Raw genomic sequence first — 21968 nt, forward strand, 5'->3', positions numbered from 1 at the left:
ACAAGGGAACATCAGCCTCTGGGATCCAACACCTGGAGAGGGATATTCTTAACCTAGCTGGGGTGTCTGGTCACAAAGGTGCAGGGCAGCTGCGAAGTCCAGTGCTGTGGGTGAGGACACACCACGGTGGTTTTGGTGCAGCTCTCCAAGGCTGATTCCTGCACAGCAGGGAGGGGCTTTCTCCAGCCAGGCAGTTATCTCAGGAGCTGAAGGCTTTGCTCTGGGCCAGCTGCTCCCTTCCCACCACCCCAGGAAGGTTGTGGGTCCCCACAGTAGCTGACGTGTCTCTCGCCGAGGAGAGGACCAGAGCAGGGTGGCATGGCGAGGAGAAGGCAAGCTGGTACCATGGGCACATCTGTCTTCCCGTGTCTCTTTGTTATCCTGCTTACCAGATGCTCCCCAGCAGGGTGTGCTGGAGGGAGCGACTCTGCATCTCACAGTAAGTGAGCTTTTTCCTGCCTTGGGGAAAGTCTGGGAGTCCTCCTTATCCAAGGTATGCTGCACAAATGTGTTGAACTTGCAAGAGAGGTGTGTTGGTGAGCTTGTAAGGTTGGGATGCTTGTGTGTGTGTGTGTTGGGGGAATCCTCTTTGAGCTGCTCCTTGTGTACACTCTGCCCAACCCTGACCTTTGCTCTGCAGGCACAGCCAGCACCACAGGCAAACCCATCCTGTTAAACAACATCCCAGATGCCGAAGCCTTCATCAGTGGTGCAGAGGTGGCAGTCATTGGATTTTTCCAGGTTTGTTCACAGCACCTCCCCTCTGCCAGTTGTGAGCTCTATCCCACTCTTACGAGAGCATGAGGCTGGATGTGGTGTAAACCAAACTAAAGCAGCAGTTGTCCCAAGAAGTGCTGGGGCTGTGACAGGCATGTGGAGGGATTAGGTGATGAGACACAGAGAAAGCACAGGGAATTTGGTCTGTGCATGGAAAAGGAGATGGAGCAAGGGATGAAGATGAAGGAGGTTGTAGGAGCCCTGGAGCAGAAGAGAGGGAAATGCTGCAAGGGAAGAAACAAAGAAATGTTCATGGTAGAGAAACAGTGTTGATGAGGGGTGAATGGGAACGTCAGTGCATGCTGTAGTCAGCAAAGACAGAGTAAGGCACTGCCTGTGTGATAGGGATAAGGAAGCCAAGTCTCAGGGAGAAGTGATAGTGCAGGTCCACTTAAGTCAGAGAGGGTTTGGGCTCAGGCTGCAGACTCTTTGTAGGGAGGATGTAGGCATGGTCTCTGTTTCACTTCTTTGTTTTCCCAGAGTAGATACCCTTGAGATCTCTGTCTCTTTTTATCTAAATTCCACTGAATTCAAAAATGCGTGACAGGGTTGAGTCCCTTACCCCCTCAAATGGCATGAGTATTTTTCCTCAGAAAGTAAAAGGAATATATTTATTGAACTACAGCAGCACTGTAAAACAGAGGCATCTTTAACAGGATCCTTATTACTTTTAAATCCCCAAGTCGCACCTTTTTTCATGTTTTCTTTGAGCTCTGTTCTGGTCTTCTGCTGTCCACACACTACCTCATGTCAGAGAAGGCTTCAGACTTTCAAAAACAGGTCCTTCTGCAAGCACCTTCCTCCTTCTGCCCTGTGCCTGGGGCTGGAGGGCAGTCTAGGGAGGGGGTCGTGCACTTGGTACAGGGCAAGGGCATCTCACAGCCCACCACAGAATGAGGACCGATGGTGCTGCCTGTGCACTGAGAGCAGCAACAAGTCGGTGAGCGCAGAAGGCTATGCCCCAGGGGCCTTGTAAGCACTGATCACAGAGCACCAGCCGCCTCGATTTTGCTGCCTGCAGGCAATAGGAGCTCCTTGGGGGCTGCTCTTGCAGCGCTAAAGCTGTGCAAAGCAGCCAGGCAATCTGCACACGCAGAATGAAAGTGCTGAGACGCCTCCTTCCCCAGGGTAGCTGGCTGGGCTTGCAGCAGAGCTGTACCCAGAGCCTCCTCCTGAGCTGAGCAGGGACACTTTTTGTCTTGTGCCACAGTGACCTCCCTCTGCAGGACTGCATTCTTCAGAGCCAGACAGGAGGCTGCTGCCGAGCAGCCCCAGCTGCCAGGAGCACAAGGCAGTAGCCAGGCACATCTCAGGCATTCAGTGCCTGAAGCATGACCGGGCTGCATTTGAACAGTAGATAAAGATGTATGTGTGCCATGAAGGCTTGGCTCTCGGCCTGAAAGTATATTCATCCAAATAAAGCCCATGTTCTCTGCTCGCCATAAATTATTTCTCTGCTACAGGCTTTTAGTTCACTGCAGTATGTGGCTCGGCAAGCTTCCCGTATAATGAGTACGGCGTCCCTGACTGGGAGCAGCATGCCGTGATGGAAACACAGCACACTGCTCCAGAAACCCCGCGTGTCTCGGAGAAAGAGCCATGCTCGGCCTGATTAAACCCCAGGTTTCCCAGGAATGCTCCAAAACTCAGCGAGATTATTACCACCCTAGGCTTTAGCACTCTCACCGGAGCAATGTTGACGTGCTGGCATTTCCAAAACAGGTCATGAGAGATGTTTTTCTTTGGAATGAACAAAGAATTTTTTTTTCCATTCTCTCTGGGCTCACAAACAGCTGAGCTGACAGTTCAAACTAAAAAGAAAAACAAACCAATTTCCAAGCAGAGACCATGTCTTGAGAATTTATATCCAATAAATAGATGTATCAAAAATACATCACTAAAAAGTTAGGAATGGGAATAGCAAAGAAGGCTTTAATACAGGCAAAGGATAGTAGTAATTAATGCTCTCTGCAAGAAAGAGAATGGACCTCAAAATACTGAGAAATTGCACATTTCTCTCCTTTGATGTACCTGAATTAGCTACTTTTTACAAGACGTACCTAAGATATCCTTTTGAAAGGAGCCACGGTACTGATAATATAAGGTGTTCAAAATTGTACCCCCCTGACTCTAGAATCAAAGTTAGCATAAAAATGGTGACGTTTATATATATGTATATGTTTTGTAAACACGCACTTATATATACACGCACATATATGTATGTACATATTACACCTATGTTCTGATGAGTGCCCAAGGGCTCAGCACCATCCTGGCGGGTTCCGGGATCCCGGAGCAGCCCGCCCGCGCAGGAGGTGGCGGCGGCGGCCGCTCCGGCGGGACCGAGCGGCCGGCAGGTGTCGCGCCCGTGCCGGTGCCGGTATCCGTGCCCGTGCCGGTGCCCGTGCCGCCGGTGCTGGTGCCGGTGCCCATGCCCGTGTCCGTGTCCGTGTGCGTTCCGTGTCCGTGTCCGCGCCCGGGCGGCCGCCGGGGCCCCGTTCGGGCTCGGCCCCTCATCCGCTTGCCCCTCACCTCCTTCCTCTGCCCCGCAGGACCCGCAGAGCCCCGAAGCGGAGCAGTTTCGCCTGGCGGCCGGACAGCTCCCGGAGGTGCCCTTCGGCCTCAGCAGCAGCGCCGCCGTGCTGTCCCACTACGGCGCCGCGGAGAACACGGTCGCGCTGTTCCGCACGGTGCGTGGGGCCGCACGAGCAGCTGCCTCCCGGGAACACCCTGCCAGGGAAAAACCTGCACCTCCAACATAAGGGTCTGGTTCCGGGTCCCCAGCGCGTTGATGTGGGTGCGAGAGGGTCTTGGACGAGCGCATACAGCAGTAAAAAGCCTAAAACTAATCTCTCCTTAGGGCAAGCCAAAAGTAAGGTTGTCATTAGCAGTCAGGCTGCCTGACCGCCTCACAAAGTCCATCCCTCTTCTTGCCCCAAAGAGGGCTTTTGCTTTTCAGTTGCAGAGTGCCTGTCACTGAGACATGGAGCGTTAATTACACCTGGTAAGATTCTCCTCTTTAGGTGTTTGCTCTACAGATCTGGTTCAGCACCCAGAGCCCTGTAAAGAACAATGCCTGTGTTTCTACATTACCTGCCTGGAGCTTGGCATTAAGTTGGATGAGGTTTCTGTGGTTTTGGAAAGGGTCCTGAGACACATGAAAAGCGTCTAGAGTTCACGTCACAATGGATCAACACAGCCGGCTTGATGCCAAAACTTGGCAAGTGTCACTTCAAGCAGGCAAAGCTGTCTCCTGGGGTACAAAACTTTTCCCTCATGACAGAAGTCACATCCAGACTAGGTCTCTGCAGTTTAGAGCTACTGTACCAGCCTACACTGTGGTTTGCAGCCTCATTACCTAAATATGCTTTAGGCATTAGAAATCTTGCTTGTGAGTTTCTTAGGGATGGATGCTGTGCTAGATCATATCTCTTTGATCTAAGCTCTAAGTGCAGGTAGCTCAATGTAGTCTCAATGTATCTATATGTGCTGAAATTTAAGGAGATGATGCTGGGAAGAGCCATGTATTTGCTGCAAAAGTACCAAGAAAAGCTAAGAGCAAGTATTCTACTAGTTACATCAATTTCCCCATGTTGCTCCTTCTTGCACAAGCATGGCAGTTGAAAACTGCAGAGGTAGGTGTGTCTGAAGAAGAGCAGGGCCCCAGGCAGCACAAGATGTCCTAAAAGCCAGTGATGTGTTGTGACACCAGACCTCTAAGTGCTTGATGTGGGGAGAAATGGGTACACACTACATGTTCTAGGGAAACTAAATATGGCAGCTTGGCCAAGTTCTAGATCCAGCTTGTACAAAGATTGGACAGTTTGTTCTCTTTTTCCCCCCTCATCATTTCCTGCACCATGTTTACCACTGATAATGTCCAAATAATTAAAAGAGAATGATCTAAGAGTGAGCAATAGTTAGGCAGGTCCTTTTATTTAACCTTTTATTTGCTAGATGTTGCAATTTGAAGCAACACCCATTTCAATTTTGGTTCTTAGTCATTGTGGTTTTCTTCCAAAAATATTGAAAAGATCCTTTGTTTTTGCACTGTGGCAGATAGTGAGGATGACTGCACTGGGAGAGAGTTTGATAAAATAAATTGTTTGGATTGTTGGAATTTGTACTATATTGAATATTCTTTGTTTGGAGTCAAGTTTTTGCAACTGAACTCTTCTTTCATATGGAAAAAAAAAAGCCAAGAATACATTAGTCAGGTTAAAATATGGTTGACAATTCACTTGTCTGATTGTCAGTTTTTCTTAAATTATCAGACACATTATTTTTTATTTTATCCTGTGCTGAATAATGTGTAGGAGTAAGAGGTCAGAGATAAAAAGGAATTTTAAAAGAACGGATACAGGAACTTGGAATCAAATACTCATTTGAAGGATACAAAGATGCGTCACCAGGATAGAAGTGAATCAGAGGCATACATTAATTTTTTCTTTGCTTTTACAGTGTATGAAACACAATGCTTAGAAGTTTAAACCATAATTACAGTAGTAGGAGGGACTGTGTCAGCTGGTGAGACTTCTTTGTATATAGGGGAAAGAAACAAATTTACTCGAGTAAGAAATCCTGATATAACCTAAAAAGAACATAGTTAACAGATGCTAACAACCTAAATATATGGAGTAATAAAGACATTTTGACTAGAGCTTCAACTATTAAATTCAGGCTATTTTCCAGCCTTATTTTCTTAAAAACATAAAATGTTGAGTGCTGATTAAAGATGTTATTATCCCCAAGTGGAAGTCAGTGGTTTCCAGAAGCCCATGAAAGCCAAGAGAAGACTTTCTGTAGACTCCAGGCTGCTTTAGATTAGTTCTCAAGGCCTGTCTGATCTCACCCGCCCAGGTGTTAGACTGTCCTGATCTTACTTACTTGAGCAGAGCTGCCCTTTCATCTTATGCAGGAGGAAAACCTGTGAGAGGAATCAGGCCACACAGTCTGAAAATCACCAGCTTGTGTTGTCAGACAGGGCGGGTGACTGGTATCAAACACCTTGCCAATGACCACAGAAGAGCAAAAATTACTTTAGATGTCTGCACACCACTGGAAAAACTAACACAAGAACTTTCAGAGGTTGTCCAGATGCAGAGAATAAAATCTGGGGTGTGCATGTGGATGGCTCCTCAGCCCCAAGAACCTCATTCAACATGTGTATCAATGGCTTTCAAATTCCAGACTTTGATCCTACTTCATGTCAGAGACTACTGCTCCCATGGCTTAACTCAGTCACATCCTGTGGTGGTACTGCACAGGAACTCTGCCCTTAAACTCTAGTGCATTGCTATCATTCAGTGCTTGCCTGCTTTTTTTCTGTTTATTAGGTCATGAAAATCTCAATAAAATCAGATCATTTTGAGGGGATGAAGTGTAGGGAAATGTGTGGCAGGATGAATTTTCCTCTAAAGCTGAAATATGCTTGGCTTAATTGTTTTTCTTTTTTTCCTTTTTTTCCCCTTTCCTGCTGTACTGGAAGAAAAATCCTCTTTTTATTGGAGAGATTTCCTGCTTGCACAATGTTTCCAGGAATTTCATACTGGGCAATGCCAATGTTTATTACTTGTAGAAGAAACAGAATAAACAGATGAAGATGTTTAAAAGGGATGTAAAGCCAGTATTGATGTGAGGAGTTAGACTATTTAATGACCTCTCTCCACAATGCCTAGAATAGTTTGTCAGCTAATTCTCACTGTCTCCAGTGCATCGAGAGCTGGTAGTGTAGGGATGTATGGAATCCTAAGAGATTTCTGTTATACCATGAGTTTGTCTTGTCCTTGGGAGGCTGGTAAAGGCTGGGAGATCCTTACCTCAAAGTGCAGGCTTGTTCCTGTAGGTTCTATAACTCCAGAAGTGGTGATGGGAAGAGGTGGGGATTGTGTAGTGGGGGGGAGAGGGTGGTGGTGTCCCAGGAGTTGGGTGTCTTTGTGAGTGAGTGCAATCAGTGCCTCTGGAGGAGGTGCTGAGAGAAGAGGACAGCTGTGACTGTAGGTGTCTTTGCCTGTCTTCAGGTAGACAGTGACCGGCGGGATCTGGATATGAACAACAGAGAGGTTGATGCCAAGGACCTGACTCGCTTTGTTCGGACAAATGAGCTCCGTCTGGTGACAGAGTACAACCCTGTGGTAATGACCAACTCCCTGCAGTCCTCACCCCTGTGCTTGGCCTTCTTCTCATGGAATCCTCTGGCCCCAGTTTGCATATCCAGATGTATGTGAGGGTCACAGCAATGGTGTAGATGGGATTGAGGAAGCCATACAGCTCTTCACTGCTGCTCCACCCTTGGACTGGAAGTAGATTTGCTGGGGCATAAATATGGTGGGAGGAAGGGGCTCATCACAGTTCCTTTGGCTTTCCATCATATTTGGGATGTTGAGGGACCAGAGAACTCCATTTCTTACTACTCTGCAGGCAGTGCTGCTTTCTCTCATGGACATGTGCCGCGTTGTACCATGCCTGCAGAGCCAGCTCAGCCAGAATGCCCTGTCTTTGTCAAGCCTTGAGAAACATGGAAGCTCAAATGACCTGCTCTCAGAAGGCAGGATTTCTGTGTCTCTCAGCACATAGGGCTTGGTGTAAGCCCATATATTTGAATGCATATTCAAGAGTGGGTTAGGAACTTCCCAAGTAAAATTGTTCCTCCATAATTCATGAGTTCCACAACTACTACCACCAAAACAAACAAACAAACAAAACCCCAAACAAACAAACCCCACACAAAATCAGGCTTAGAATGCTTCCATGTTAGCCATCTTCATCAGCTCACCCATCTGACTGGCAGTGGCAGGGTGCCAGCTCTCCTCTCTGCTGTAGAGGTTTACCAAGGATTTAGGTTCCTCTGAAATCTCAGCAGTTCCCTGGTCTCATTGCTGTGGAGTCAGGAGGTCTAAGAAGCCACAGTTCCTGTTCCTGAAAGGCTGAGACTGTATCATTGCCAATGGGATATTTTGTGGCCTTCTGGATAGTTACAACAGTGCTGACCAGGCTCAGCTTGCGTCAGAGAAGAATGGCCCAACGTGTTGCAGGGCTATAACTTTTCAAGATAAACTCAAGGATCATCTAAGACAACCAAATGCATTCAGTCAGTTCAGTTGCAATCCACCAGTAGGAAAGTATTTTGTTTTGAAATTTAAGATTTTTTCCCCACAGTGAAATATGGTAGGCTTTGGTTTTTTTTTCTGTAACAACAAAAACGTTTTTGTTTTTTTCATCTTCAAAAGGGAAAATTACATTTTGAAATCATAAAATATTTCTGGGGACTGCTATATCCTGCTCCACTGGCCTAACAGCCCTTTAAAAATACCCAAGTCACATCAGCAGGGATGATGTTCTCATCTTTGTAATTTCCCAGATCTTCTGAAACCTTGGAGCCCCTATTAGGTCCTTCTGCAATTCATGGGACAATGTCTCTTTCTTTAAGCATTTCTGTTGATGCTTTGGGTTCTCACTGCATGGTGTCCTGTTTGGCACCCAGGCTGTCTCCCCGACTGAGAATTCCCCAGCTTTTCAGCTGGTCCTCTCCACCCGGATTGTCAGTACAGATGTTGTTACAGTTTTTTTTCCCAGACGCTCTGGAGCTCTATTGAGGTGCTGCAGTTAACAGTGCCTCCTGCAGTCTCTGGCCCAAAGCCCTCCCAGCTTCCCTAAGGTAGCTTGGTTTTTCATAAATATTTATTCCCAGTGCATATGCTGTTTGCATCCAAAAATGCTGCAGGTCAGCAGATAATGGGGTCACATGGCTCGCACCAAGTGCTGCCAAGAGTTTCTCTCCCCATTCTGGGGCCCTTACTGTTTCTCCCACATACTTTAGGAACTTTTAGGCAATGTTTACCCTGTGGGCTTTTCAGGAGAGTCAGATGTGATCCAGCCCTGCTGATTGCTCTTACACAAGGTTCTGTGGACAAGCACACCTTTGTGCGGAGCTGCTGGAGGAACCGCTGCTCCCGCCTTGTCCCTCTCACCCCAGCCTTGTCAAGGGGCTTGGTGCTGGCTGGCTTCGCCCCCACCTTCAGCCTCATCCTCTCCCATGAGGTCCTCTAACATTTTCCACCTTAGCTTGCAACCCCTCTACTGTCCCCTGCCTCAGCTGCACACCATCAGAAAAGTGAAGGGATACAAAATATCTGATAAACATTAAGCTAACAGCAGAGCTCCATCTGCCAAAAGCTAGATGCTCCGTTGTTATTCATGGTCCTTGCCAGCATGCACTCCCTGACCCTTCCTGGTTACTCCTGGGGCATGTGGAAACTTCTGCTCCCACTGGCGGGGAGCTGCACAGTCTGTGCCTCTGTGGTTTCGGTGGCACTAGGGAGGCAGCAGGTCTGGCCCCACTACTGTTTAATTTGAGGGAGAGGCTGCAGGCCTGCAGGAAGCAGACAGAACAAGTGAGATGAGGAGTGAGTGAGTTCATGGAGATGGTGCTGTGGCTTCTTGGGCAGTGCCAGCTCTGATTCCTCACAGAGGGCCAGTGTGTAGTGCCCACCTGGCCCTTGCCCAGGGTCCTCTCTCGCTGTGGGACAGCAGAGACAATTTTAACCCTCAGCACTCAGGAGTGTCCAGGCCACCAGGTTGCTGAAACTGTGGACTCATCCCCATCCTGCATACAGTATAACACTAAATAAAGAAAACAAGGACAAACACCAACCTTGACACTACAAATCCTTCCCACTTTCTTGCTCATATTTCACATGGGTGGTGGACCTCAGCGATTTAGGACACCCTTATATTCAGTGTTTGCTGGCCTTGCTCTTCACATCTTTCCTTTAGTCTTCAGCATCCTGTATTCTGCTCCACTCCTATTCCTCTTGCCTAGTCATTAACTATCTTAAGACCAGAGATGGACCTTTGTGGTCTTCAGACTCTTGTCTGGGAAATAAGCAAAGCCAGGAGTTTAAGAGTTTTTGCAAAGAACCCAGATTGGATCCCCCCTACTTTAAAGAAATCTGTCCTGCTTGTGATGCTGATTTGCAAAGAAACCACAGCTGAGCCATGTGTACTTATGTCCCACTGACACTGCATCTAATGCCAACTGAGCACTCTCAACCTCCTTGCCCGTGTTTCTCTCTCTGTGCTGGGCAGACAGCAATAGGTGTGATGCAGAGCTCCCTCCAGTTTAACCTCCTCCTGATCACAGACAAGATGTCTCCAAAGCACCCTGAGCGAATGCGCAAGTTTCGGGCAGCGGCGGAGCTCTACAAGGGGAAGGTAAGTCCAAACAAAGAAAAAGGGGCTGTTAGGGAGGAAAAAACCCAGTGGTTTCTGCCATGAATGGGGAAGGCATAATCTCCTCTGTGAATTATGAGAGCAAAGGTCAAGTAGCAGGAAAAGAGGATTATTTGGATAATTAAATGGATGGGTTGGTTCTGTTCACCTTTTGCCAGTTTGCCACTTCACGGGGAAATACCCTCTGTATAGTGCTCTCTGCTCTCCTGGTGAAACATCGTGTACTTTGTTGCTTTTAATCCAGTTTTGTTCCCCTGTACCGGGAGAGGACACACAGCTGCTGCTCTTCAGTCTGGCCACAGTTGCGTTCCACTGGTGTGAGAGGTGGATTTGTATCTACAGCCTGCAGGACGCCAAGGAGCCTTATATAAGTGACCACAGAGCAAATAATGTCAGTGCTTCTTAACCCTTACACTTCTGGAAATGGTTATTTTAAAGGCACTGCAAACTGATTGCTTAGATTTCCTACACTAAGGTGATAAGATAGATGAGGTGTTTCAGAGACATTTTGCCTGAATCTCATCCCTCTGGGAATAGAGCTCCCCAAACATTAAATCATCTGATGTCTGCTTCTCTGCCAGCAGCTGGATTACAGTGGAATTTGTGTCCAAGCAACAGAGGAATGAACTTGGAAGCAAAGGAGGACTGGGAGCAACAGGAAAGCATTTGTGGCAAGGGAGAAGAGTAGATGGGAGGGGGCAGAATATCACAGAAGTGGGGAAGGATGAGCTGAGAGGCATAAAGAGGTCATCCTCTATGAGAAGTGTGGAGCTGGAAAGATTTGGGATCTGATAACTAGAATATCTGTATACATCTGGTTTTGGTACCGAAGGAACAGATTATAAATCAAGTATACCCTCACCTTCGAATTCAGGGACCACCTCAGAACCATGCAATCTCAGAAGTCTTGAGACTTGCTTATGGCAGGACTACTTTACAGGAACCTTTACATCTTTCCTCACCATTGGCAAGAGACTAGGCAGAAACTATGCATCAAAATCAAAAGCAAACTCGTTTATCTGTAAAATTCCATTTATCTATTGTGAGATGTGTGTTAAAGTGACACCATTACCACTGTTCTCCATCTCCACCTAGCAGCTATTTCTTCCAACACAATGCTGTTTAGTATCACTAGCATTTGCTGATGCAGCTGCATCTAGTTTTCATGTGACTTGCCTAGATCTGAATAAATAGCTATAATTTTCCTAGAAATACTTCACAAAACATTGGATAAAATGTTGTACTGAAGTTCAGACAATTTATGAATTCTCAGCAAGCCAAATCTAGTTTTTTTTTTTTTTATTTGTGTAGGCAAGTTTCCAACCAAATCAGTCAACAAGTTTGCCAGAGTAAAATATAAACATTAAAGATGTGGGGATTTGACTAATTATTTACACTTTACTGCTGTGGTACTTGAGGACACAGAGATGAAGTGACCTAGAGTCTAATAAGTTATTTTTCCTGATGGAGTGGCACTCTGAGGAGTAAACTGTGTTTTGGGCTGCCCTCCTAGAAAGCAGCAGGAATCCCTCTGCTTGAATTTTAGGTCTGGATAGTAAGGAGTAAGCAGAGTGACATGCCCACTTAGGTTTGTCCCCATTGCTCTGTCATATAGAAAGACCTGAATTAGTTTGGGTATCAGTGGCAGCCACTGCACAATGCCACGAAGATCTCTGCTAGCTAATTTTCCTTTGTGAAGTTATGTATTGCTGGAACTACCAAGTTAATTGAGGTTTGCTTCAAAATAAGTATTGATTAGATTTTACCTTTCAGTGGCTTGCAGATAGTCTGAGAAAAAATGCAGATTTTGTAAAAATAGATGAAAGATTCTTGACTTGAATTTTGTTCAGGATTGCCACTGAATAATTCCTGTCCTGTTGGACAGTGGTAAAACAGGTCAGTGCTACCAGTGGTTTGAGCAAGGAATCATTGCTGTGCAGTGGAGAGATGTTCAGACTCCCTGTGAACACGTACCAGTGCATCCAGCATGGCTCTACAGTGACTGCAGAGTGCCAGAACAGAGTGGGGATACTTGGTGTGTGTTGCAGTATTTCTACAAGCCAGTGCAGAACACAAACAGAGCCTTGAAAAGGATCCCAAGCAGGAGAAGGGGCATTGATCCTGTCACACATCTCTGTTGCATGCTGATGGAAGAGCAATCCTTCAGTCCTTGTCATTGTCATCACCAGTGGGAGGGAAAAGAGAAACTTGTTGCTTGGACAGAGGGATGAAGAGGAACTGCTGCTGCTGCTGAGTGACTAACCCCAAAGAGTGAAGAAAAACATAGAATTGTGAAATAAGTTAGATTGGAAAACACCTCTAAGATGTTTGAGTCCAACTGTTAAATGGACCATGAGGAAGTGATTCACTTCCCAGTTTCTGTATTATGGTCCTTTCACCTCTGTTTTACTATATTTTCACTTCTGCCTGATGGGCAGCTGAAATTTTCAACTGGAGGATCCATGGGGCAGGATGGTGAGGACTTTCATTTGAAAACAGTCTGAACTGCACCTGGAGGAAGACTGAGTGCCTGGAGGCAGTCTAGATTTTTCTAGATTTTATTGTGGAACCTAACCATTGTAAAATGTTGGAGAGGAAAATGCAAATGGTAGATGATACTAAACCAGCAGAAGTTGACAACAATAAGAAGAAATATGGTAATTTTCTAGCACTTTGAGAAACTATTGTGGGTGGACAACAGTGAACAGAGTTCAAGCACTGCAGCTGCAGGAGTAAATCCACCAGCCTTCTTAGATCTTCAATCAAATATGTGCTTATTTGAGAAAGTACTGCCAAAAATCCAGGCAAGGAAAGAAAATGTACTGGAAAGGAGATGTCTGGGTTTGCATTGCTGAGCCAAACTAGAATACTTATATTCAGTTTTCTTTCCACAGTATCAGAGTATAACATGATAATTACAGCTGGTGTAACTTATGGGTGTTTGCAGAAGTCTCAACAAGGTGATGTTAAGAATAACAAAAGCAGCTTTTGTTGCAGCTGATATAATTGGTTTCCAATGTCAAAATTATTTGGGTAGTGATGTTTGTAAACTCCCTTTTAATTTAGATGTAGGTCCATTTAGAAATGCATTTTGAGAAACTCCTGGTGTCCTTCAGGAGTTCTTCCACAGAAATGAAAAGATTATGCCCTTTCTCTTACAGACAGTCGTTTGTACAATTTTTATTCTTCTTGTCAGACACTGATAGCTCCAGAACTCAGAGATAATATTTAGAGATGCCTCTTTTAGCCATAAACACAGAAGCCTGTAAATATGGGCTTTTTATCTCACTTAATAGATATCTTTATAGCTGTCTTTTTTTAAAAGTTAATGACTGATGTTTTTTTTTTGCTTTGATGAACTATGATGTAAGAAATTACTCAGACGTCAGAATTTGATCTTTTTGCTTACACAAAACAGTGAACTGCAGCTCTCTGAAGTTCAAAGTCAAACACTGGATATAAGGCTTGACCATCCTTTCTGTTTGTCTTTGTTGGAGGAAAAACTAAGCAATGGCAAATTAGTTTCTAACATTGCAGTGCTATTTTCAATTAACTTTAATTCCCTGGGCAATAATAGCATTCCATATCTTAGTATCTACCACAAACTTGATGTCCTTAAAGTACTGGGCTAGGGATCAAGTTGTCAAGACACCAAGACAGCACCAGCGTACAAAATTTATGAAAGGTGGTTTATTGCAAGTGACAGTGCACAGAAATTATCATGTGTGAACGGGACATTTTATGTCAGGGGTTTCTCATTCATTCAGGATACCCTTCACTGTCTGAAGCAGCAGATGTCTGAACACAGGCAAGAAGATTGCTACAAAATTAAAAAAATTCATGGAAATAATCTCAGAATTTAAAACACCCAACCAGCTATTGTACAGGATGGTATGGAATGGGAAGTGAACTTTCTGTTTGGAATGGAACTGACTGATCTCTAGAAGTGGTATTGGAGTTGCCATTGTAAGTGGGATTTGTTTTTGGTGAATTGTAGCTTTGGTAAGTCATCTAAGTAAAGGTTTTGGGCTCTTTTCAGCACTAAAAGAGAAGGCCAGGCATATGCTTCCTTCCCTTCTAAAATAAGTGGAATAAAGTGCCTATCACTGTTTATTGTAGAGGTTATGTAGATGACTGGCTGAGACAAGACTAGGATCCGGATGGCAGAGGTTAGGCAATGTGAATTCTGCCTCATGGTCAATCTAATTTTCCATGGTTACTGAGTTCAGTCTTTATGACTGGAGCTTACGGGGAATCTCAGAACAAAATAAATTCCTCATGAAATCCTCTAATTCCAGAAGATGGCATCTGTCATGGAAATATGACAACTGAGAAACCTTCTTGGTTTTCAGCTGCTGTGGAGATCAGGCTTCCAACGCTTGGGGCCTCTTGGCCAACACATCTTACCTTCTGCCTCACAGGCATGACTTTGGTATCACACAGGCCCTGTGTGGTATCACACAGAGCACAGGACTCCTGGAGCACAACCAGCATTGGGAGCATGGTGGGCCCTTCTGCTGAAGGAGGACACATCCCATGTCACAGACCTCCCAGGAATGCACCATTCTCATAGGCATAAAGATGTCTTCTTCTGAGCTACAGTAGAGGTTTACCAAGGATTTAGGTTCCAAATTGCCAAATGCAATTCGTCTCTTTCCTGTACTTTTTGAATACAGGCAGAGAAGGAAACTTTGCTGTACTTTGGCACACTGCAGCTCTGTGAGCCACATGGGAGTCATTAGAGAGATCCAAGTCAGTAACTCTGAATGACAATGATATCTCAGCCTTTCTAGCTGAGGTGCCAGATTGTGTGGTTCTGTTTGTTCCTGTGAGGAAGAAGGCATTCGGAGTTCTAAACCTCAACCTTTTTACTCTTTTATTCTTACTCTATTCTTGGTATTCATGGATAAAATATGTACAGCTTTTTAGTTTTGGGTGTTTTGCAAAGTCTGGAGGCTTGATGAGGTGAAGAATATTGACTAATATTTATTCATATTACTAATTTAAAATTCTATTTATCTGTTTTAAAGTTGGTGGAGATTTTGTATAGGAAGTGATGCAACAGTACTAGTTTTAATTACTTATTTTTTAACATTTGATTAAAAAATATTGTTGTCTAGTCAACCTCTTATAGAGAAACCCAAAAGTGTTGAATGCACCATGAAGACACACTACCATTTACAGTACTGACACTCTGAAAGTGCTTCCCTCCAACACTGGCCTCTGTCTCCACCTTTCTAGTTGAAAAGAGAGCCCTAAAACATTGCATACTGCTGTTCCATTTGAAAGCCTCTCAGATCATGCCCCTAGACCTGTGAACCTTAAATATGTGACCCTTTTCTGGCTTGGTGTTTTATCCTGCAAAAAGGTGAATTAAGTGCTCTGGGAGAAGTACCCCACCACCTGTCTGCTCACTAGCTTTTGCTCTTGGGGTACAGTTGACTTTTGGAAGAAAAATTACAAATGGTGAATATCACATATCCAGTGAAAGTGCTGTTCCTGTTTCTGTATTTCACTGTAAAACTGAAGTTAAACCTTACAGCAGCCTAACTATCCCTCCTTCCCAATAGGCTGTTGCCTAGGAAAGTTTTGTTTTTTATAGAACATAAATTCAATAAGTAAAGAATTTAGTATTTATGAAGTTTATTTTTAGAGAAGAAAACAAGTTTGGCACTAACTTCAGTGTTCTTCATGGAAAAGAAAGAAAAACATGAGTCACAGCCTGGGAATTGGGCACATAATCTTCACATTACATTGCTTTTTTTTTTTTTTAATTCTTCTTTTCTTGTGTGAGTGAAGCCATAGCCTTGTCCATAGGTACACTGAATATCCTAGGCCCACTAGATCACACAGGGTAAAAAGAAGATAAAATTACACATGCTAGCTGGGTGTTTTTTTCATTGACTTGGATCTCATCTACTGAGGGATTCTATTTAATCAGGTTTCAGATTAAATTGTTTAACTGCTATATTTATTTTCTTTTTAAAATTTTATAATAATCACTGAAGGTCATTCTCATCCTGGCTTATACATATTGAGCTTCTCTCCTCAGGTCTGAACGCTTCACTGAGCTGGGTTGTATGGACATTGGTGTCTTGCCAACAACTTCTGTTTCCCAAATCCTTGCACCCTCACTTCTGCTCACTTCAATATGTTCTTTGGTTTTGGTACTCTCATGTTCTTATCCTTGAAAGTTTCTGATGCCCTGTGCTTCATTCTCACATTTTTGCAATTGAATTTGATTCTTCCCACACCAAACCCCCTTTTTACTCAAGGATGTGAGCATCTTATCCAAATAACATGCAAGTAAAGGATTCAGCTTCTTTGACATTTGCTGTCAAGATAAAAGACATCTTGTTTCCCTAACTATTAAGAGAATAGAAATGGAGACTGCCTTCCTGTCATTCTGTAGATATATTTTTAAAGAAGGTGAAAGAAGACGTTTTGTTTGGTAGTGTAAGTCTGGACTTGATAAAATAACAGACAAATGTACTGCATGGAGCTGCTAGATAGTTGCCAAGGAAAGGGTTGTCCTAACAGAGTATGGATGGTTTTCTCAAACTCTTTATAAAAATATCACTGTTACCTTCGTATGATCACTGTTTGGGGATCTGTTCTCTGTTTCAGCTTCTTTTTTTCTCATGTTTTCTTTCCAATTTCCATCACAGATTCTCTTTATCCTGCTAGACAGCAATTTGAAGAGCAATGAACGAGTATTGTCATACTTCCAACTGAAGAAGTCCCAGCTGCCAGCTCTGGCTATATTCCACACACCAGATGATGAGCACGAAGTGTTGACTGTGGGTGACATCTCCACTGAGCGTGTACAGGACTTCTGTAATCGTTTCCTACAAAGAATGCCAAAGGTAAAGAGGGTCCTGATGTTGTTGTTTACCAGGCTCTTGAAGAAGATCACTTCAGTTCCTTGAACTCCTTCCTATCCCTGTTCCTTTCTCTTTCATGTACGTTTCCACCTGAATATCAGAGAAACATTAGATTTAGGGCAGAGCAGAGGTGGAAGCCTTTGCAGAGCCTCTTTCTTCATTGACTTCTGCCTTCTAGTCTACAGCAAGGAGAATTCACTGATCTCTGCAGTTGTATGAAGGTCTCAGTGAAGCATCTATCTTTTGGGAACAGCAGTTAGGGAGACAAATTGAAGGGTGCTTTTGGATGCTGAGAAGGGAGGTGGTGGATGGCAGCATATGAGAGCAGGTCAGAGAGACCAGTGGCATGGATAGGAATTACATCTATCAGGAAGACTACAGAACAGAGTGTACAGATAGGGCCTTAGGACTCCACCAGTGGTCTCTGCTGAGAGAGAAACAATTAAATCTTCATGTTTATACAGTGTTATTAGTTCTCTCTCTGTCAAAATGCATCCTCCTGTAGCACAGGGTCTTTGTGTTGTGTGACAGGAATGAGATAGGGCAGTGGCATAGATAGCAGAAGGAGGCTTTTGAGTTATTTTGTTTTCTTTATCCCTATGCTGAGAAACCAAGTAATGTCAAAACTGATTTCATGCCTCTAATGTGTTTTAGAAAGAAGACAAATCAGAGGAGAAGCCCCTCAATGAAGAACTCTGATTCTTTCTCAGCCAAAAAGATGAGTGCAGCCAGAGTCTGTTTCTGGTGTATGAAGAGTTCACTCTGCCCTACAGCTCAGCAATTCCTGAGCCAAATCAGTCATGGATTCCCATTACCATTCTATGTACATACATGCTGTATGTCCTCTCCAGGAATCTATTCACTCCTATCTCTTCTCATTTGTTGGCTCAAGAGCTCTTTTTTCAGTACTTCAGGATCTCTGGTATTGTCCTACAATATGTCTTTCTGTGCCATTGTTGGAACAAATGGTGGCACAGTGAAATGGCAATATCAGAAGTAAAGCTAGTAGTTCCAGGGATCTGTGTCCCTCATTCTTTTGGGTTTTGGTGCCATGCTGGGATCCACTGTCAGCCTTGCCTGATACTACAAACAAATTTGTTGCTTGATATCATGTGAAATTTTCCATTTATTTTACTAAATAAAGCAGTAAGTTAATGGCCTGAATTTTTATGCAAATGTTATTTCCCACTCCCCTTGTCTTTCACTTACGGACAAAGTCTTTATTTATGAGTGAATTAGCTCAAAAAACTTCCTTTCTCTGAGTTTAACCAATGCAATACCTAACCAGTCAGGTTCATTGCTAAGAATCATTCCTTATGGAAATGGACCCATCATCAATAGATATTTCCACCAGGATAGGAGATATCTGTGAAGATATCAGATATCAGAACAGCACTAGGTAAGCAGGTCTGAGATGGTGCAGCAAAAATGAATGAGCCTAAGATGTCGCAGTCAATAACCTTACCCAGGAGAGGCTGTTGTGGATCAGAGCAAGGCATGCTCTCACCATCTTTATGGCCAGGGAAGAGAACTGTCTGCACCAGATAACATTTTGAATGAGTGTGTATACAGGGGTAAAATATAAAAATATATTTCTGAATTATGCTGGATGTCCTTGTGGCTTTTGTGCATTGAAAAAAAGACTACAGAAGTACAGTATAGATGCTAAGAGCTGAAGGCTGTGCCCCAGAGAGAGGGGAAGGGTATAAGGTGTCAGAATACCTTGCTGCTTTGCCCTGGGTATGGGCAGAGATTGTAGCACTGGACTGGAATGACTTGTGAATAAAGCAATTTTGGTGTTGATCTGTGTGAAGTTGTGAGCACAGGGATCAGCCCCTCTGAAACACTGGGGAGCCAGAGGGCCCCATCCTGGATGCTGTCACACTACAGCTTTGAGGATAAGAGATGGCTCACCTCCCACTGGCCCAGAACCCAGGCAGTGCAAACTCACACCTGCCTTCCAGAATCCTCGTGTCAGTGATGTGTGATGGTTTTGAACTCCTGGTTTTATGCCAGTCCTAGAATGTGCAGGGCTGTATCTCCTGCCAAGAGCCCTGCTCACTTTACCTCAGTTGGAAAACTGCTCCTTTTTACAGCAATATCTTGCTCCTCCCTATGAAGGGTTTATTCCTTTGTCTGCAGTACGGTAGAGAGGGAAGGCCTACTGAGGAGACATATGTGAGGAGTCTTAGCACTGTAGGTGTTTCCAGTGCCATGCACTGATCTGTCTGTCTCTCTGTCATCCAGATCAAAGAGTGTGGGGGCCCTGACCTGCTGCACGAGTACCTGAAGTCTGTGTCTTGGCCAGCTGCAGAAATTAGGCACAGCGACGTGACTCTTTCTTAGTGCTGCAGGGAAACAAAATAGGACATGAATGAAGTCCTGGTTCTGAAAACAAGCCTGAGAGGAAAAGCAGTGTCCCCAGTGACTGTGCTCACTGTGTACATAGCTAATTATAGGGATAACTTTTCAGGAGCTGATGAACACAGGGGAGTTTAATTCCCTCTGCTCCTTACAGAGCTCTGCATCTAACCAACAAACTTGTGAACCTCAAGCAAGGCACAGGAAAATCCTCCTCCTCCTCCAGCTGTTCTGGAGTACTTTTCAGGACTTACACAGCACAGATAGCCCTGGGGTGCTGCACACAGGATGCCCTGTGCACAGATGTGGTGGCAGTAGAATCAGGGGGTCTGCCTTAATCCCTGTGCTCAAAGGCTTCTGCAGTGCAGTTTTGGTGGGTTAGCCACTGCAATAGGGCATTTGAGGTAGTAACCAGAGGCAGAATCATGTGCATAGGTCAATCTCTAGTTTGTTTTATTCTTGGGTCTTGTGCCCTGTTATCATCTCTGACCTGAATTTGTGATGTATGTGGCCCAGATGTTTTGAGCTGTCTGGGGAGGCTGGTTTGGTTTGCAAATGGAGGAAATGCTAGATGTAAATTGACAGAGGGCAGGATGAAGGGGTTCCTTTTCACCTCAGCATTGCAGACATACTGTGGTATGAGAGCCCCTGCTCTGCAGCAGCATCTAAACTCAAAGGACATACAAAGTATCTAAGATGGAAGCTCAATTTGCCTAACAGGAAAGCGAGGCTGCAGAGGTGTGTCAGAGCTGCTGTCTTTACCCCGGGGAACAGGGAATTCAGTAGTGTTGTGCAAGATGCAATTTCATATCCATCTTTGGTGAGAAAGGATTTGAACATCTCCAGAAGCAGAATGTTACAGACTTGGAAGTTCAGCAAGGGGACTATCATTTTTTTATTGTATTTTATTGTGTGTGACATTAAACAATGAAGTGTTGCTTAGAGGTGAACTAACCCCCATCTGCTGCAGGTTGAACCAAGACTTTGTATATGAAAATCTGTGCCTCAGCTTTGTCACTTCAGTCCCACTGCACACAGAGTTATGGATCTGGCTGTGGGGGACTGCTGAGCTGCAGAGAATCTGACTGCAGAAGGACTGAAGAACCTTTGTCCCTAATCTGAAGAAGAGGAGCAGACACTGCATGTGTGTCTGCCTTGTCAGCCTTGCTCCTGCCCTTGGCAGTGGCTGGGAGGTGCTGAGAGGCCTGTGACTGCCAGCACCAAGGGAAGAGACATCTCCCAGGCCATGCAGCCCAGAGGTCAACCACCAGCACAGCAAGGCAGGACTGAACTTCTTCCTTTCTTCTAGGGATCCTGCCAGCTTTGAATAATTTTTTTTTTTTTAAAATCTCTCAGATATTTCCCAGAATAGCTGTCACAGGGTGAACTTTATGGCACCTAAGTCAGATCCCATCCCGTGCACAGAAGTCCAGCACTGAGCTGAGCCTGAGTTCCCAGGACAGGGAGGAAACAGTGATGATTTAGAACAACATATGGTACGAACAATTGTCCTTCTTATCATAAATGGATGAAGGGCATGGCTGTCTGACACCTCTGTTCACAGAATCACAGAATGGGTCTGGTAGAAGGGATCACAGTGGGTCATCTGCTCCAAGCTCCCTCCTCTAGCGTGGTCATCCCAGAGCACATGGCACGGGATTGTGTCTGGATGGTGTCGCTGTCGAGGCAGGACGGGAATGAATAGACTTGACTCAGAAGGTTTTGAGAGTAAAACTCTGGTTTATTCAAATGCATCGCTCTTTTATACAGAGCTTCGTGAGGACCAAATCCATTGGTTCTGAAGTAAAAGCAATCCACACCATTGGTGCAAAGTGCTTGACACACAGTGATAGAACTTAACTATAAACAATGTAAAAAACAAGAGAGATAAAGAATTATTTACATTCTTCTCCAGCTCTTTCCCAGGCTTTTTGCCTGGCTAGAAACTCTGAGTTTCTTTCTTTGACTGAATCTGAAACCCACAGGATGGTTCTTTAATATCTCCAGTGAGGGAGACTCCACAGAGCCTCTGGGCAACCTGCTCCAGTGCTCAGTCACCCACACCATAAAGAAAGTTCTTCCTTATATTCAGATGAAACTTCCTGTGCGTGATTTTCTGCCCATTGCCTCTTGTCCTGTTGCTTGGCACCACCAAGAAGAGCCTGAATCTATCCTCTTGATACACCCCTTTCAGATTACAAACATTGATGAGGTCCTCTTTCAGTCATCTCTTCTCAAGTCTGAACAGCCCCTGCTGCCTCGGCCTTTCCTCATAAGAGAAATGCTCCAGTCCCTTCATCATCTTTGTTGTCTTCCGCTGGACTCGCTCCAGGAACTCCATGTCTCTCTTGTGCTGAGGGACCAAAGGGAGTCCATCTGGAAGGAGGCTAAACCAATAAATCTGGGCAGCAATATTAGAAACACACTCTTTCTTGCTGGTGGACAGATCACAGAACTTAGTCACTCTTAATCACCTCCACACAGGATGGCTTCCTCTCAGTACCACATATGGCAGCCCACGGGATGGCAAAGATGTGGGGACAGTTGACACAGGAGGAGGAAATATTGTCTGAAGGATACAACTGGGACAGTGGTTTGCAGGAGCATGAAAAAGGATGGCAAGGAAGAGCTAAAGGCTGTTTTGAGAGGAGAGGACTTGCCCAAGGAGTGATGTGGCCAGAAACAGGTAAGGATCAGTGAGGGAAGGTGCTGGCT

At 44.8% G+C, this 21968-nt stretch overlaps 1 protein-coding gene across 4 annotated transcripts; it reads left to right on the forward strand.

The window, feature by feature from the left end:
- The first annotated feature begins 43 nt into the window (after positions 1-43).
- Positions 44-21968, forward strand: ERP27 (endoplasmic reticulum protein 27). Of its 4 annotated transcripts, none has more exons than XM_041713506.2 (7): positions 44-439; positions 641-741; positions 3330-3467; positions 6798-6911; positions 9865-9990; positions 16677-16874; positions 17547-18056. In XM_041713506.2, exons 1-7 carry the CDS (start codon positions 319-321, stop codon positions 17589-17591), a joined length of 843 nt encoding a protein of 280 aa, XP_041569440.2. In that variant the 5' UTR covers positions 44-318; the 3' UTR covers positions 17592-18056. The 4 variants fall into 4 exon arrangements, with proteins under 4 accessions (XP_041569440.2, XP_072779392.1, XP_072779393.1 ...); XM_072923291.1 differs by lacking the exon at positions 17547-18056 and adding exons at positions 10253-10399; positions 21738-21968 and having other exon boundaries at positions 436-741; XM_072923293.1 differs by lacking the exon at positions 44-439 and adding an exon at positions 10253-10399 and having other exon boundaries at positions 447-741.

Source organism: Taeniopygia guttata, chromosome 1A, assembly GCF_048771995.1.
Source record: "Taeniopygia guttata chromosome 1A, bTaeGut7.mat, whole genome shotgun sequence".
NCBI classification, from domain to species: Eukaryota; Metazoa; Chordata; class Aves; order Passeriformes; family Estrildidae; genus Taeniopygia; species Taeniopygia guttata.

Excerpts from the sequence above, each read along its gene's own strand:
- ERP27 (XM_072923291.1), top strand. The coding sequence starts at position 556 with ATGCTTGTGTGTGTGTGTGTTGGGGGAATCCTCTTTGAGCTGCTCCTT. Across the intron at positions 742-3,329 it reads CAGTCATTGGATTTTTCCAG|GACCCGCAGAGCCCCGAAGC; the intron begins GTTTGTTCACAG and ends TCTGCCCCGCAG. Across the intron at positions 9,991-10,252 it reads CGGAGCTCTACAAGGGGAAG|TTTTGTTCCCCTGTACCGGG; the intron begins GTAAGTCCAAAC and ends CTTTTAATCCAG.